We start from the raw sequence: 15,061 nt of genomic DNA on the forward strand, positions 1-15,061 counted from the left end.
GGCGGGCTGCCGGGTCCGCTGGCCGAGGGCGGTAAGGCTGGGGCCGGGCTGCTGCTCCCTTTTCCCCGCCGTGGCCCCGGGCATAGCGGGCGAGGGTCCCCTCTGCCTGAGCGTTCGCCGGTGTTCGGAGGAGCGGCGCTGGCGGGCGAAGCCGTCCCGTCCCGGCGGGGCGGCGGGAGGAAGGATGTCCTTTGCCGGGACGGCTGCGGGCTGGCGGCGGGCCCGGCTCTGCCAAGTCTGCGGAAGTTTTGCTGCTGAATTGGGTGCCGGCGGCGGCTCCCCGCGGGGCATTCGGCGCTGCTGTGCAGCCGCCGTGCCGGAAGGCATGGGGACAGGTACCGCCGGCTCCTGCTGCCAGCGCGCCGCAGGCTCCGTGACCTCCGGCACCTTTTGTGGAAAAAGTGACTGAATACTTCTCATAAGTAGCTTGAAACGCCCGATGAAAATAGCTTGAAGGGAGGCTGCTCGAGTATCGGGGTTTGGAAGAACAGGTACCCTTGGCTAGGCAGGCAAATGCACACACTTTGGCTCTGTATGATGAGTATCTTTCTCTGGCTAATTCAGTGCCATTTTAGATCAGCCTGACAATGGTGAAGTTAATTGTGTCATGGAAAAAGGAGCGGTGGTTGCGTGTTAATGGTATGGCTCATGCAAACGTTGATAAAAGTGCTTTTGCCAACAAGCTTTTCTTATATGTGTATGTGTGTGTGTAAAAATAACACTGTGATAGTTCAGAAACCAGTTACAAATTCCAGGCTTACAGCGGAGGTAGATTTTAGTTTGGTAATCAGCAGTGTGTGCTGTAAAGCTAAAGCAGGAACTTTCATTTCAGCCTCTCTCTCAGGCTCAGTCCTTGCAGTGTGGTTGTTATCTTTAATTTGCTCTTGACTAGGTAACTGTTCAGTGAAACAGCACACGGTAGCAGATCTGCCGATGCACAGAAGGATGTGCTTAGTTGATGATAGGCTTCTTCAGTGGTGAGTTTTCATTGAATTACCCGAAGGCAGAACCAAACTACTTTTATTTCTGATACAGAAAAACGCAGTGGATTTTTGTGTGCTTTTGCAGAACCCTCAGGAGATTTATAAACTAATAGTAACATTTGCTGACTGCCAGCACAGAGTTCCCTAAACAGTGTGGGGTGCAAGTAGGAGGCTGTAGAAAAGCAGCAGTTTGGTGAGTTGGACGATGACTCACTCTGCCTACTGACTGCAACGTGGCTGATCTAAAAAAATACTTCTGCACCCCATGTTTTTATAGTCAAAGGGATAGTACTTGGCAGGTTGTATAATGTGTCATTAGTCATTCTTGGTCTTTGTCTTGTGAGTAATGATTTGGTCATTATGTGGTCTGCATAATCAAATTAACTGGTATCTGTCTGTCTTATTTGTATTTGGAAAAGTAAATGTCTCATACTTGACTGTATGTACAGTGTACATCCTGTTTCCTGAAAACTGTGATAAATCCACTTGCAGAAGTTGCGCTGGAATTGAAGGGGCTGCTTGCATAATGCGTGAAGCCAGTCGAGTGTGATGATATCTGCCAGCACTAGGGATAATGTCAAAGATGACAGCCATTCTGTGGGTCACTTCAGTTGCCTTCTCCCAAGAACCGATCTGTTTTAAAAGCATAGTTGTAAAGCATTTAAGAAACTAGTGTATTTGTGTTTCCCTCTTTAAACTTTGTGGGAGGAAGGAATGAAAGTACTGCTTACACAAAGCAGTAGTATTGGGAAGGTCACAGTTTAGGCTAAATGAAAACGGAAGTGCCTGTGTGAATAGTCTGTTCAGCAGGCATTGGGGTGATAAATCCCTCTTTTTCTTGGTACTATAGTCCAAGTGGTCAGAGCACAACTAAAGAGGAGTTTGTCATGTTTGTTTTAGTGTGTATTTTCAAGACAGACAGTTGGACTGACGTTATGACTTTCATTGAAACTGAAAGTGTATAAACTGAACAGGTGTTGGTGTCACTCTTTGTAAATAGTAGTATTTTTTAAAAACCACCTCATTATTTTCCAAAGTTGAAAAAATCTCTGTAAAACCCAAAGAAGAATATATTATTTTGAGCTCGTTTTTGGCTTGAGGAAAGCCTTGATTTCTTCTAGTTGCTTACCCTTGAAATAACTATTGTCTTAGAGTGAAAGAAAGTTTGGAATTAACTTTTTATTTTCCCTCCCTCCTGTCTGCTTCTGGTCCCCAGGACTGTCTTAAATGTTTGTTTGCTATTAACTCATGATGGGGAAACTAGTTCAGCAGCTTCCCTGGCCCCTGGCACAGGCAATGCTCCGAGAGCTGCAGTCCTGGCAGGGGGGCCAGGTCACTGGTGATGGTAGCGAAGGAGCTATAGCATGTGAGCAGAGGGCTGTGCTAAGTGAGAGATACAACTGGTGTAGTAGAAGAAGCATGTCTTTAAGGTGAAGGAGAAGATGGGTGTAGTTGTGGCATTAGCTTAGAAGCAGGATTTTATTGTGTAGACAAGGATATATGAACCTGCTACAGCACTGTCATCTATTACATTTCCAGAGTAGACTTTTCAGTGGCAGTAAACAAAACATCACTCTCAATTACTGAATCTTAATATGCTTTAGTAGTGGGGCATTTTTGCTAGGACAGTCTCCAGTTGTCCTCATCGTATTCATGTGATGTACTCTGGTTGCTAGACAAGCTGCCTCCTGGTCAGCTTGCTAGGACTAGATCCTTTTATGAATGATAGCTGGGCCCCGCTTTCTGTGGCTTTTGGATTAAGTAGTTTGCTCCTGAGTTGCGTAGGAAGTTTTGTAGCAGGATCAAGGAAGTTTGTTGGAGGATCAGGTCAAATTGAAGGCTGTGATGGGTTGCTTGTGTTGTCAATATTTGTTTTCTTAGCTAAAGCACCGATTCTGAAAATCATTACGTGCCTTCTGGATTAATGGTCGTCTAGTGGAAGGATATAGTATAAACTGATTAAAAATGCATCATTTCAGAGATACAGAATGAAAATTTTAGGACTCCTGCTTCAGTAAGCAAATGGGCCATAATTCCCTTTCTCCTTGAAAGCAGTAATGTCATTACTGCTTTTGTGTTGTACTTTTGGTGCTGCCTTTGTTTAGTCATAACAGTCAGGGGTAAAATCTGAGTTACAGTGAAGCAATCAGCAGATCTTACACCTTGCTTCTCATAGGCATCCTTCTGAATCTGTTCCTGTGCTGTTTTATGGAACTAGCTGAAAGAGAGGTTTCAGATGTGTGACCCAGCTGGTATGGCTGCATATTGAAGACATCAGCAATGTGAAACAATAAGCGTAATTATGGGGAAGAATACAACTGGGTTTAGATGGTCCCCAGGATATAAACCACAGCTTATTGCAGGGTCTTTGAACAGAGGCCTTGGACCTCTGTTAACATGATACTATATTATTATATGTTATAATAACATATAAGTATATCATCTATAATATATATCATTAATTGCATTAATGCAATTCGTGTTAACATGAATTTAAAGTGTTAGTGTGAGCTACAAAAGTGAATTTCCATAACATTTTTTTGCAGGGGGTTGACAATGAAAGGGAAATGGGCTGGGTTGATGTAAAATCTTTTACAGGCAGCAGCTCAGAATGAGTGAGCCTGAAAGTGGTGTATGTGAATGAGAAAGTATTTTTAGGTTTAAAGAAATAAAATGAAAAATCAAGAGCCTAGACTTCTGGGTTTTATAATTGTGATCAAAGAGTTGGATGGTCACCTCATTAACTTTAAGATAAATTTCATCCTTTTTTTCTTTAAGAAGACACATGTATATTGTAAGAAGGGTCCCTATGCTGGTTTCTTAATACTGATACAAATTCAAGGTAGTTTGGGGGGAAAATAACACTGTTACCTCATTATGTTTGTATGAAGGTTATAATAACTCCTGTAAAACACTGTCTAAAATTAGGGCTTTTAGCAGCATGCGGAGAAAGGAATCTCAAGGCAATAGTTATACGTGATGAGTAAAGAAAGCTTTGAAGATCACCCTTCTGGCAGGGTACTGTATCACATCAGTGGAGCGCAGCTGAATGCTTTTCAATTTAGAAATCCTCTATTTGGCGATCTTTACTGAAAAAGAAAAAGCAAAACCAAAAACCAAACCCCAGCAGACGATAGCTTGTGTTTGCTTCTTCTTTGCTGTGTTTGCTGTGTGGCTGTACAAACACCTGCAGGCAGGTGGTGTGGGGCAGGAGGGAGGGAGAGCTGGGGCACTGGGGCTGTGTGTCTTGGTGGCAGTCAGGCTTGAGCCTAAGGAATGGTAATGTTTAAACGTGGTGAAACAGTCTTGTTTCCGCTTGCCAGTGTGCCTGCCTTTATTTTTTTTTTCCTGCATGCAATTCTGATTGCCTTAGTGAATTGAGGCCATTATTTCCAATATGTTAATAATTTGTCAGCTGCTCTTGCTGCCCGCTTAGGAGTGGGGAGACTTGTTTTGCTTGGTCCCGCTTGTCCCACTGAAGTGCCAGCACAGTTTTAAGGGAGAACATTCGTGCAATTAATTCTAAAGTATTGGGATGGTTTGGAGAACTTAGCTGGATATAGAGCTGAAATGAGTTAATCTAAGGTTGAACAGAAGACATTTAGTGGTTTGATGTGACCTATAGTTGTGGGGGAAGAACATGCAAGTGACTTATAATGGAATTGCCCGAATCTTGCCACAGTGTATAAGGTATGCCTTTGACTCTTTGTGGTATCTTTGAGCTTTTAAAAGGAATGAGGATGTTGTGCACAAAATGCAGCCTGTGGTCTTTATGACTGCATTCTGCTGCAGCAAATAAGGACATTTACCAAGGAAATTACCTTTTGTTTTTGTAAGTGGTAGTTGCATTCATTAGACTATTCAAAAATAAATTATTTCTGAAAAAGCCATATGTATGGAGAAATGGTTATAGAATGTATCAGTTACTGTGTAAAATGTACTTGCTTTTTCTGTTTGTAATCTAGGCTGCGTAAGTGTGAGGTAATTGATAAGGTACTATTTGTCTAATATGTAGGAATTACCCCTGTGATTCCTGTAACAATTAATTTAGAGGGGCCAAATTATGATTTGATTTGTTACCAAACTTTATCCAAAACCACAAGGATTTAAGCTTCATAAGTGGCATTGGATGTGTGCTGTATATTCTGGAAAGTCAGTAAATACTAGGAGTGCACGTACCATTACCCTTTTTGTGTGAATGGTACCCAGCAATCTCTTATTATGATGAAATAGTCAGATTTTGGTTTTGAGTTAAACTTTAGTGGAAAGAATTATTCCAGAATTTAGTGACTAAGGTGCAGAATATGAGTGTTTCTGACTTGTCTTGACAGCTGTATTGGAGAAACCAAGTTTTCTGTGACATTCCCTTCTTTATTAAGATTCTGTAGGATTTTTCATTGTGTGCTGTATATTCTCAGTAGGTTATATCTAAAACTTTCACGATGCTTGTTTATAAATGATGGTTGGTGATTATCTTTGGTTTTCCTCCAAGAGTATAAAAAGCCTGTGCTGTTTCTGATTAGTTCAGCTTTTATGATCATTTCTTATTTTGTAGCTAAGCACTGAAGTTGTGTATTTAGGGAGACTTAAGTAGTTGGGGGAAGAAGAAGACTTGTGTATGTGTTGGAATACTGATGTATTTTTCTCTGCTTTTCAGGTTGTCACGGAGTAAAATGGATGGTAGCTTTGACTGTGATTGTGGTGAGCTGGAGCCACCTGATCATTAACAGAAGGCATCTTTTGTAAATCAAGAGCTGCCAGTTTTCCATTTAACTAGACTGTAAACAAAGGAGAGAAAAAGGAGGAAGAAGAGAAAAAGTAGTGCTTACCAGCACCATAGAATGACGCTGCTCAGGACCAGTCCAACACTGAATGTATCTGCACTGTGAGGAGGAGGATGTTAATAGAAGCCTATTATGTGCATATTTATTCACATTTTTGTTAAATGTTAACCAGTTTAGCCCAGTAGAGCTGAGTGCATAGTATGTCATTTCATTCCGTTTGAGTTTCTTGTGAGTATTTTCTTTAATGTCTGCAGAAATGCTGCACCTTTCTTGAACTATGAATGCTGCAATCTTTCTATCTTATGCTCGGTTTGAGTTCTAGAGCTTACGGGCTCTAAATTCAAGGGGACACAACAGGCCTGGCTGGCTCATAATGAAATGAGAGTGTCAAGAAACCATCTTGCAGTCAAAGCCAAGTGTTTCTTCTCCCTTTCCATAAGACCTTTCCTTCAGATACCAGTGGAAGTGTCTCCGCGTGTTTACAGAAGCTTAGTAGTTTGAGAAAAGAGAAAAGTAAAGAATTTAAACATGGCAGAAAAATTTGAAAGTCTCATGAACATTCATGGATTTGATCTGGGCTCTCGGTATATGGACTTAAAACCACTAGGCTGTGGTGGAAATGGCTTAGTTTTTTCTGCTGTCGATAATGACTGTGACAAAAGAGTGGCTGTCAAGAAAATTGTCCTTACAGATCCCCAGAGTGTTAAACATGCTCTACGTGAGATCAAAATTATTAGAAGACTTGACCACGATAACATTGTCAAAGTGTTTGAAATCCTTGGTCCTAGTGGAAGCCAGTTAACAGATGATGTGGGCTCCCTTACAGAATTGAACTGTGTTTACATTGTTCAGGAATACATGGAGACGGATCTGGCTAATCTGCTAGAGCAAGGCCCTTTACTGGAAGATCATGCCAGACTTTTCATGTACCAGCTGCTACGTGGGCTCAAGTATATTCACTCTGCAAATGTTCTGCATAGAGATCTCAAACCAGCTAATCTTTTCATTAATACTGAAGACTTGGTGCTGAAGATTGGTGACTTTGGTCTTGCACGAATCATGGATCCTCATTATTCCCACAAGGTGTGTGAAGACTGGGAATATTCAAGTGATGAACTCACAATTGTCCCTTCTTACAGTAGCGTTTTTCTCCCTTTCACAGAGGTAGATGGTCTGTGGAAAGTCTTGTTAGCGGATGGGATGTCATGTTAGGAATCATACAATAGAACTGGATGCTTGCAAATAAAGTAAAGCAGATCTATTTCTGATGATATGTTTTGTCTCAGACAGGACTACTGCAAGCATAAAACTTCTTTTTTTACTATCTGTGTTAAGAAAAGCAGATTTTTAGCAGTGAATACAGGATCCAAGATTAAGAGCAACATTTAGAGGCATAACTACCAGAAGCCGTAGGCAAGTTTATATGTGATGCATTCATAGTGTGCAAGTGGGGCTACTTCCTGGGATTGATTTAGAGTTACTGTCTTCCTGGTTTAGATGTTTCACAGAAGAGTTTGTTAGAATCTCTGTGTTTATTTGGCATCTGGGAATAGGAAAGTTTTGCTGCAGTACCTCATTTGCAGTACCTCATAATAAATAGTGTGATATTTCAGCATTGTTGCTGTGCACTTGTAAAGATACAGCTGTTATATTTTAAAAGGCAGAAAGGCACAGCAGGGGGCATATGGTAGGACCTTGGGGCCAAACCATCTTGTAGTTGTGCATTAAAAAATAAGAACAAGTAATTAAAAACCCCATAACTCTTAAAAATCTAAGTAACCTATTTTCATTTTTTTTTAATCAATTTAGGGCCATCTTTCTGAAGGATTGGTTACTAAATGGTACAGATCGCCCCGTCTTTTGCTTTCTCCTAACAACTACACTAAAGCCATTGACATGTGGGCTGCAGGTTGCATCTTTGCTGAAATGCTGACTGGGAAAACCCTCTTTGCAGGTGGGTAGAATAAAAATACGTGTATATATTGCTACAAGGAGTGGTACTGCATAATTTTCTTCCTCCAGAAAGGTTGTTTCTCATGGGTAATATCACTAGTTACTGACTATCAGGATATGCTAAATTATCGTGCATTTATATAAGCAAATTAAAATCAGTGTGCTTGTGAAGCAAAAGATGTTGCAATTTTTGTTACTCATACCAGTGTTGTATATAGATCACAATTTGACGTAGTACTCCTATATGGAAAGCTGTCTGTAATTAAGTTAAGCTAAATTTACTGTATACTTATGAAGTGTTCTAAATACACGTGTTTTAGTGAACTGGTTTATCCAGGGACTATCTGAGGATTATGAATGCCCCAAGCATTATATAAAGATTTTTTTTTTCAAATACAGTCAGCCTAATCACATCTCACTTCTTATGTTAAATTACAGAAGAGTGAGCCTTTTTTCCCCATTCCCAGTTTTTTTTTGTCATCTGCAGGTTCGTTTGGCCTGACCTTTGTTTCAGTGGTCTAGGAAGGAGACTTAAGATTTAAAATCTAATGTGGCATACCAGGGAAATGGGTAACCTCTTTTTAGATAAAATCAAACTGTCATTTGCATTGTAGGAGATCACCCCATAGGCTCCACCTGCTGTTAGGCGTTCAGTCCATGAGAGCAGGTGAGGTAGTTTAGAGTAAACCCCTGACATGCTTACTTTCTGTGCACCCTGGAGCCTCAACAGCGGCTGCCTTATTCAAGCTCGCTCTTGGAGTAATAGACTCTCAGTCTAAATTACTGGAGTAATACAGAAAAAACCTTTTTAGAACTGAGCTCGCATTTCAAAGGTCACATTCCTTTAGATACATACTGACTAAAACCGCATCTCTGCATTAATTCTTACCTTTCTGTGTCAAGGTAATAAAATTGAGAGCTTTTCCCAGTAAGTATTATTAATGAATTTCTGTCACCTTGGACTCATTATTTTACTTAATTAAAATTAATGATAATGGTTAATCATTAATAGTATAATCACTGATAGAAATCAGTGACTAATATGCAAAGAGGCTTTTCTTAACTTGCAGTGAGTTGCTAACTTTGAGTTACTAACTGTTGCAGTAAAGTTCACAGTGTATTAAATGCTCAACTGATAAGAGATTTATTACGTTTCCATTGCATCAAGCAGTTCTGCTAGAAAATAGTGAAACAGAGTGCAGATTTCAGTGCTCAGCATAGAGTGATTGCAACTGCTAGCATTTTGGCTTTTGGTTTTGGGTAGTGTTGGTATTTGCCAGAAGTTTTTATTGGTCCAATAGCTGTGCAGTGAGCTAGAATTCTGGGGGTATTCAACTTGGTCTTAGTAACCAAAATTCATTTGGGGTCATGTTTTCTGCAGTGGCTTTGTCTTGGCTTTTCTTTAAGTAATCTGGCAGATGTGTTGGTTGGATGTCCAGTGCAGACTGCTGATGTGAACTGATGGTGCATAGATTTTGAGATGGTACAATCTCCATTTATTTCTGTATTTAATGTCACATGCATCAGTATAACTGATCTCCCAGAGCTGCTTGGTGAAGGAGAGAAACACTGGCATCAAATAATTCTATATAGTTTAATCTGCTAATTGACTTTCTAGGGTGCTGTGTGCTTCCTGGAGCTGAACAATAAACTGAGGTAGACAAGCTGTATTTCTGGGTGCTCCAGCTACATTAGTACAGCATATAGATGCTGTCCATTATTCAGAATTGACCTGCTATGTGGTTCTTGCAACTTACAGTTCTTACCCAAGGAAATTTCAGTAATGCTAAAAGTATGCTATAATTTCAATCCTAACACAGTATATGAATACAAATGGCTGTGTCCTGTAAGATCTCTTGCTGAGCTAAACCGCTGGTTTTATTAACAAGGGACATAAAAGTGAAAGTGAGGTCAAATATTGAATTAATCAGGTGGATCAGTTCAAAGAGGAGGATTGCAGTAGTATAGTATGTAACAAAAAGCTAGGTTGTTGCTGTAGAGTGCTTCATGTTGAAGACATTCTTGCAAAAGCTTAAAGTTGGGTCATTTTATCTGTGTGTAGCAGTGCTGTAATTCTTCATATGCTGCCACATTTTTGAGAGCTCTTCAGATTTATCATTCAAATTTAGAACTCGAGCCTTTCCTCTGCTGTAGGAGATAATAGTCTTCTGCTGAAAATAGCTACACGGAGCACAGAATTTTGACATGCTTTTCATATACAGGGATCAGGAGTGTTTGAAGTTGAAATGGCAGCTTGTGTTTTCTCTGGGTACTTAGGTGCGCATGAACTTGAACAGATGCAGTTGATTCTAGAATCAATTCCTGTCGTACATGAGGAGGACCGTCAGGAGCTTCTCAATGTAATTCCAGTTTACATTAGAAACGATATGACTGAGCCACATAAACCTTTAACTCAGTTGCTTCCAGGCATCAGTCCTGAAGGTAAGTCACTAAAAGTGTACTTCCTGTATTTCAAAATCATAAAACAGTGAATGTGTGTGATTGTTAAAAGCAAGTGTCAGTTAGAAGAATCTCTATGTTCTCTGAAGCAGGATTATCTGCTTGCATTATAGCTACTTGGTCATCTTTGGAGTGAAAATGTGAATACCTGCTGGACCTGTTTGCACTGGAATTGCTCTGTTTTGTGACACTGGCCCTAAATATAAGGGAGCACTGGAATGGAGTCAGTATAAAACAACTGTCTTCCAGATGTTTTCAGAAGTGTCCCCCAAGCAAACTGACAGCAATGTTTCCTTATAGCTGTAGGTGGATACTGATTCAGCTTGAAGCATTCTGTCTCTTAGCATATTTTCCTGCTTTAAGTTAAATTGTGGTTGATCGTAGGTTTGACCTCTACTCTTCTAGCTTTCCTATGGCTCCAGAATGCATATTTGACAGTAAATTGTCAAGAGCCAATACTTCACAGGTGGCTATTTTCAAGGAAATGCACACCTTTAGAGCAAAGTTCTGCACCTTAATCTTAAATTCTAGATGTCTGAAATGTCATTTCTTTCCTATTGACTATAACTTTTTTGCTGCAGCACTGGACTTTCTGGAGCAAATTTTGACATTTAGTCCCATGGATCGATTGACAGCAGAAGAAGCTTTGTCCCATCCTTATATGAGCATTTATTCCTTTCCAACGGATGAGCCTATTTCAAGTCATCCTTTTCACATTGAAGATGAAGTTGATGATATTCTGCTGATGGATGAAAGTCACAGCCATATTTATAATTGGGAAAGGTAAATTTATCACTTAGTGAATGGTTACGCGGTTGAAGTAATACTGCTTCATAGGCATAACTTCTGCTTGGTTTTGTCAAGTTGACCTGAAAATAAACTTTTCCCTTATAGGCAGTGCCTTGTCATTGGGTTTATAATTCATGAGAGTGACTTGGCAATGCTGATGCGTTCCTGAGATGCACTCAGCAGTCTAGAATCTAAAGCTAATCTCCCCATTACTTTTTTCCCCCCAAATATGTCTCTAAAACAATTTTAAGTATGAATGTCTCATCCAATGCTTAGTGTACGTTATCGTAAATAGATTGACAATAGTCATTGAAAGTCAGTTTAACACACTTTAAGGAAGAGTTCTGTAAATGAAGTGAGTTGTCATACATAATTCTGGATTTAAATCTGTCAGATGTGTGTATGAGAATTGCTTTATGCCAGATTAATTTCAAAGCCTGGAGGGATGTACCCAGTGAATTGAGGAAAAAGTTTTATCTGTGTAAATTGTCATTATTCTGTAAGAGAATTTCTAAACTTAACTCTGTCTGTCTTGGGAGTGAGAAGACAGTTTTTTAGCTGCTAACACTTAGGAAATTGTTTTACAGATACCATGAAAGTCAGTTTTCAGACCATGACTGGCCTATTCATAATAACTATGAAGCTGATGAAGTTCAGCGTGATCCAAGGGCTCTCTCTGATGTTACTGACGAGGAAGAAGTGCAAGTAGATCCTCGCAAATATTTGGATGGAGATCGTGAAAAGTATCTGGAGGATCCTGCCTTTGACACCCACTTCTCTACTGAGCCTTGCTGGCAGTATTCAGATCACCATGAAAACAAGTATTGTGATCTGGAATGTAGTCACACTTGTAATTACAAAATGAGGTCATCTTCATACCTAGATAATTTAGTTTGGCGAGACAGTGAAGTTAACCATTACTATGAGCCCAAGCTTATTATAGATCTTTCAAACTGGAAGGAACAGAGCAAAGAAAAGTCTGATAAGAAAGGCAAGTCTAAATGTGAAAAGAATGGGTTGGTGAAAGCTCAGATAGCGCTTGAGGAAGCATCACAGCAACTTGTTGAAAAAGAAAGGGAGAAGAATCAAGGATTTGACTTTGATTCCTTTATAGCAGAAACCATTCAGCTTAGTTTACAACACGAGTCTACTGATGTTGATAAATTAAATGACTTGAATAGCTCAGTGTCTCAAATAGAGTTGAAAGGATTAATATCAAAGTCAGTAAGCAGAGAGAAGCAGGAGAAAGGAATGGCTAATTTGGCACAGTTAGAAGCTCTGTACCAAACCTCCTGGGACAGTCAGTTTGTAAGTAGTGGGGAGGAGTGCTTCCTCATAGACCAGTTTTGTTGTGAAGTAAGGAAAGATGAACAAGTTGAAAAAGAAAATACTTACACCAGTTATTTGGACAAATTTTTTAGTAAGAAAGAAGATGCTGAAATGCTAGAACCTGAGCCAGTAGAAGAGGGGAAGCCTGGGGAGAAGGAAAGAGAAGAGAGCTTTCTCAGTAACAGTGGAGAGCTCCTCTTCAACAAGCAGCTTGAGGCTATAGGTATTCCTCAGTTTCACAGCCCCGTTGGTTCGCCACTGAAATCAATACAGGCCACATTAACGCCTTCTGCTATGAAGTCATCTCCCCAGATTCCCCACAAAACGTACAGCAGCATTCTGAAACATCTAAATTAAAACACTCAGCAGACATTTCTTTTATATTCATGAGATATGTTTGTCTTTTTTTATTACTAGTGTAAGTAATTTTTTTACTTGAATCAGATGGTGTAATTTTGGTATGGATTTCATTAGTTTTCTGTTTACCATTGTTTTTACAATCCAGAATTACTTTCTATACATAAGTTAGTTTTGTTTTTAAACTGGCATGTCGTTTGCACACAAAATTAAAGAATAGAGCAAAATAATGCAAAATGCAGGAGGTAACAAAAAAAATGCACTAAACCAAGTAAAAAAAACATTCTCTCAGTAAAACAGTGTCCATGTTTTGCAGAAAAAGAACCTTGCCTTGAAATTTACACAGTGAGACTGTACATAACTGCATGAAAATATCTATTTTTCCCAAAACATTTTTTCATTCATGCGTATTTTAGAGTTTTTCATACTGTACACATTTCTTAGACACATGATACCAGCAGCAACTGAAATGAATGCAGAATTTGGTACGCATGTGTTATCTACCTCAAGGTAACAGCAGTATGTGGCAAAACATTAACCACCCATAGTGCTTCTCATTATGCACTTCTATTTAGCCAGCATTATTGTAGTAGCTATTCTTATTGAAAATCATTCAATATTTATAAATGTTCTGGTATGCATTCTTTATAGTGAAGTGTTAATATGCAGCACTTTTATTTATTTTAGCAAATAAGTATATTTCTGTAATTATAGAAAGTCAATTTTTGAGTTACTTTTCAGATAAAAGTTTCTGTTTAGCACTATGGTTTTATTGCCTACATAGCTGGATATATATTAACATCGGCTTATTCTGAGGCTATCAAATACATTCTTTTTATTTTTGTTTCTTAGTTTTCATTTCAATGAAAGCACTCACTGTGTATAGGAATTTGTAATTGGAGGTGCTTGATCTCAACAAAAGAAATTAGGAATTGCTTTATTATCAGATGCTCCTAGAAGTCTTAATTGTGTTCATTTTTTAAGATTTTGTAATGTTAGTTGTGTGCATGGAAATAATTAAGGTACAGCATTACTGTAGGTTAAAGTTCTATATGGTGAGGCATTTTGTTTTTACTGTATGTTTTTACTGAATGATTCCTGTCCCGCTCCCAACCCCCCTCAAAAGCAAGCATGACTAAAATTAGGTTAAATATAGCATGTAGCATCTCAGTCTTCTGAAAATTTGTTTTACCTTCTGATTTTTTGAAATACTGGATGTATCATTGGCTCCCCTGTTTAAAACAAAGAACAAATAAAAACATGGCCAGCAAAAACGACTGGTGTTGCTTTGTGCAATGTAAGATAAAGAGCTGCTGCTGTAATGTTGTGCTGTGAGAGGCAGCACTCCCTCTACAAGGTGCTCAGGGAAACATGAGGAATTGCCTTCCCTACGAGTCTACCCTGGATGTGCTGCTGCTGGGGGTGCAGCGCCCTAGTGGAAGGAGCCTTCAGAAATGTAACTTTGTCCCAGTGTACGTGGTTTGTATTGAAGAGGGTCTTGTGTAATGGTATGACTATGGGAGTGTGAGTGTGCATAGCATCAATAACCAGGTTTTGTTGAAAATACAGCTGACTTGCAGGTTTAAGTGAGCTTTACTGTTTTATCAACTTTTTAAATGTAACAGCGTTAAAGCAGAAAAGCTGCTGTAAGCATCTTCATGTTGCAGGCAACATGGAATGAAGACGTTGGTGCAGGTCCTTCAGCCAAGAGCATGTCAAGCACTTTCACAAGGAGTGGAACCAGGTAATTCCTATGGGGCTTTCAAAATGTGCAGATCAGGTCTGTTGCAGCAAGCCCTAAGATGTATTTCTCTTCCAGTTCCTCCTGTCAGAGCTGTTCCTGGGGGAGCTAATTAGCTGTGCAATAAAGCTACATCTTTTGGCAAACTCTGCAGCTTTTTCCATGATGGTATCTTAGTTCCTCCAATTTTTCCATCCCTCCTCCCCTCCTCTGGTAAGTAGCACAGATGCAATTTGTGTAAAGCAAGGAGCTGCTCTTAAACATGGCAGACAGTGGTCACTTGGGGAGATGGGCCCCAAAGTATTTCGTTGGGTATCGCATGTGAATGCTTAGGTACATCAGTTTGTATATATGGGGCTGTGGGGAGGAGGAAATAGCTCATTGCCTTTTCTCCTAGGCAGGGGACTGTGGTAGGTTTTATTGAGATGGAAAGCAGTGGGTGGGAAGTGCTTAGAAACTGGAAACAAATTTCAGCTTGAAAACACATCTTTGGTAAATGAATCTTTTTTATTTGTTTAGTTTTTAAGCACACCAATGACACTCAGTGGAACTGAAGAAGCCTGTAATGGTAGAAAGGGAACATTTTTAAACTCAAAAAGGGAGATGCTAGCGCTGGGCTTAAATCCAGTGCTTCTCATTGCCTTGGGCTTCTACTTGCCCTGGCG

The 15,061-nt window shown here is 39.7% G+C and overlaps 1 protein-coding gene across 3 annotated transcripts in view; it reads left to right on the forward strand.

Annotated features, from left to right (window-relative positions):
- MAPK6 (mitogen-activated protein kinase 6) overlaps positions 1 to 13,929 on the forward strand; it is a 28,770-nt gene extending 14,841 nt beyond the window's left edge. For all 3 annotated transcript variants that reach the window (XM_061347410.1, XM_061347411.1, XM_061347408.1), the window contains 5 exons: positions 5,641 to 6,850; positions 7,577 to 7,721; positions 9,998 to 10,162; positions 10,762 to 10,963; positions 11,557 to 13,929. In XM_061347410.1, the coding sequence (XP_061203394.1) occupies positions 6,296 to 6,850; positions 7,577 to 7,721; positions 9,998 to 10,162; positions 10,762 to 10,963; positions 11,557 to 12,655 (2,166 nt within the window). In that variant the 5' untranslated portion in view covers positions 5,641 to 6,295 and the 3' untranslated portion in view covers positions 12,656 to 13,929. The remainder of the gene's footprint in view (positions 1 to 5,640; positions 6,851 to 7,576; positions 7,722 to 9,997; positions 10,163 to 10,761; positions 10,964 to 11,556) is intronic.
- The last annotated feature ends 1,132 nt before the right edge of the window (positions 13,930 to 15,061 follow it).

This window comes from Neopsephotus bourkii, unplaced genomic scaffold (assembly GCF_033783945.1).
Source record: "Neopsephotus bourkii isolate Nb327-2 ecotype Australia unplaced genomic scaffold, CSIRO-AGI_Nbou_v1 NB_318, whole genome shotgun sequence".
Taxonomy (NCBI): Eukaryota; Metazoa; Chordata; class Aves; order Psittaciformes; family Psittacidae; genus Neopsephotus; species Neopsephotus bourkii.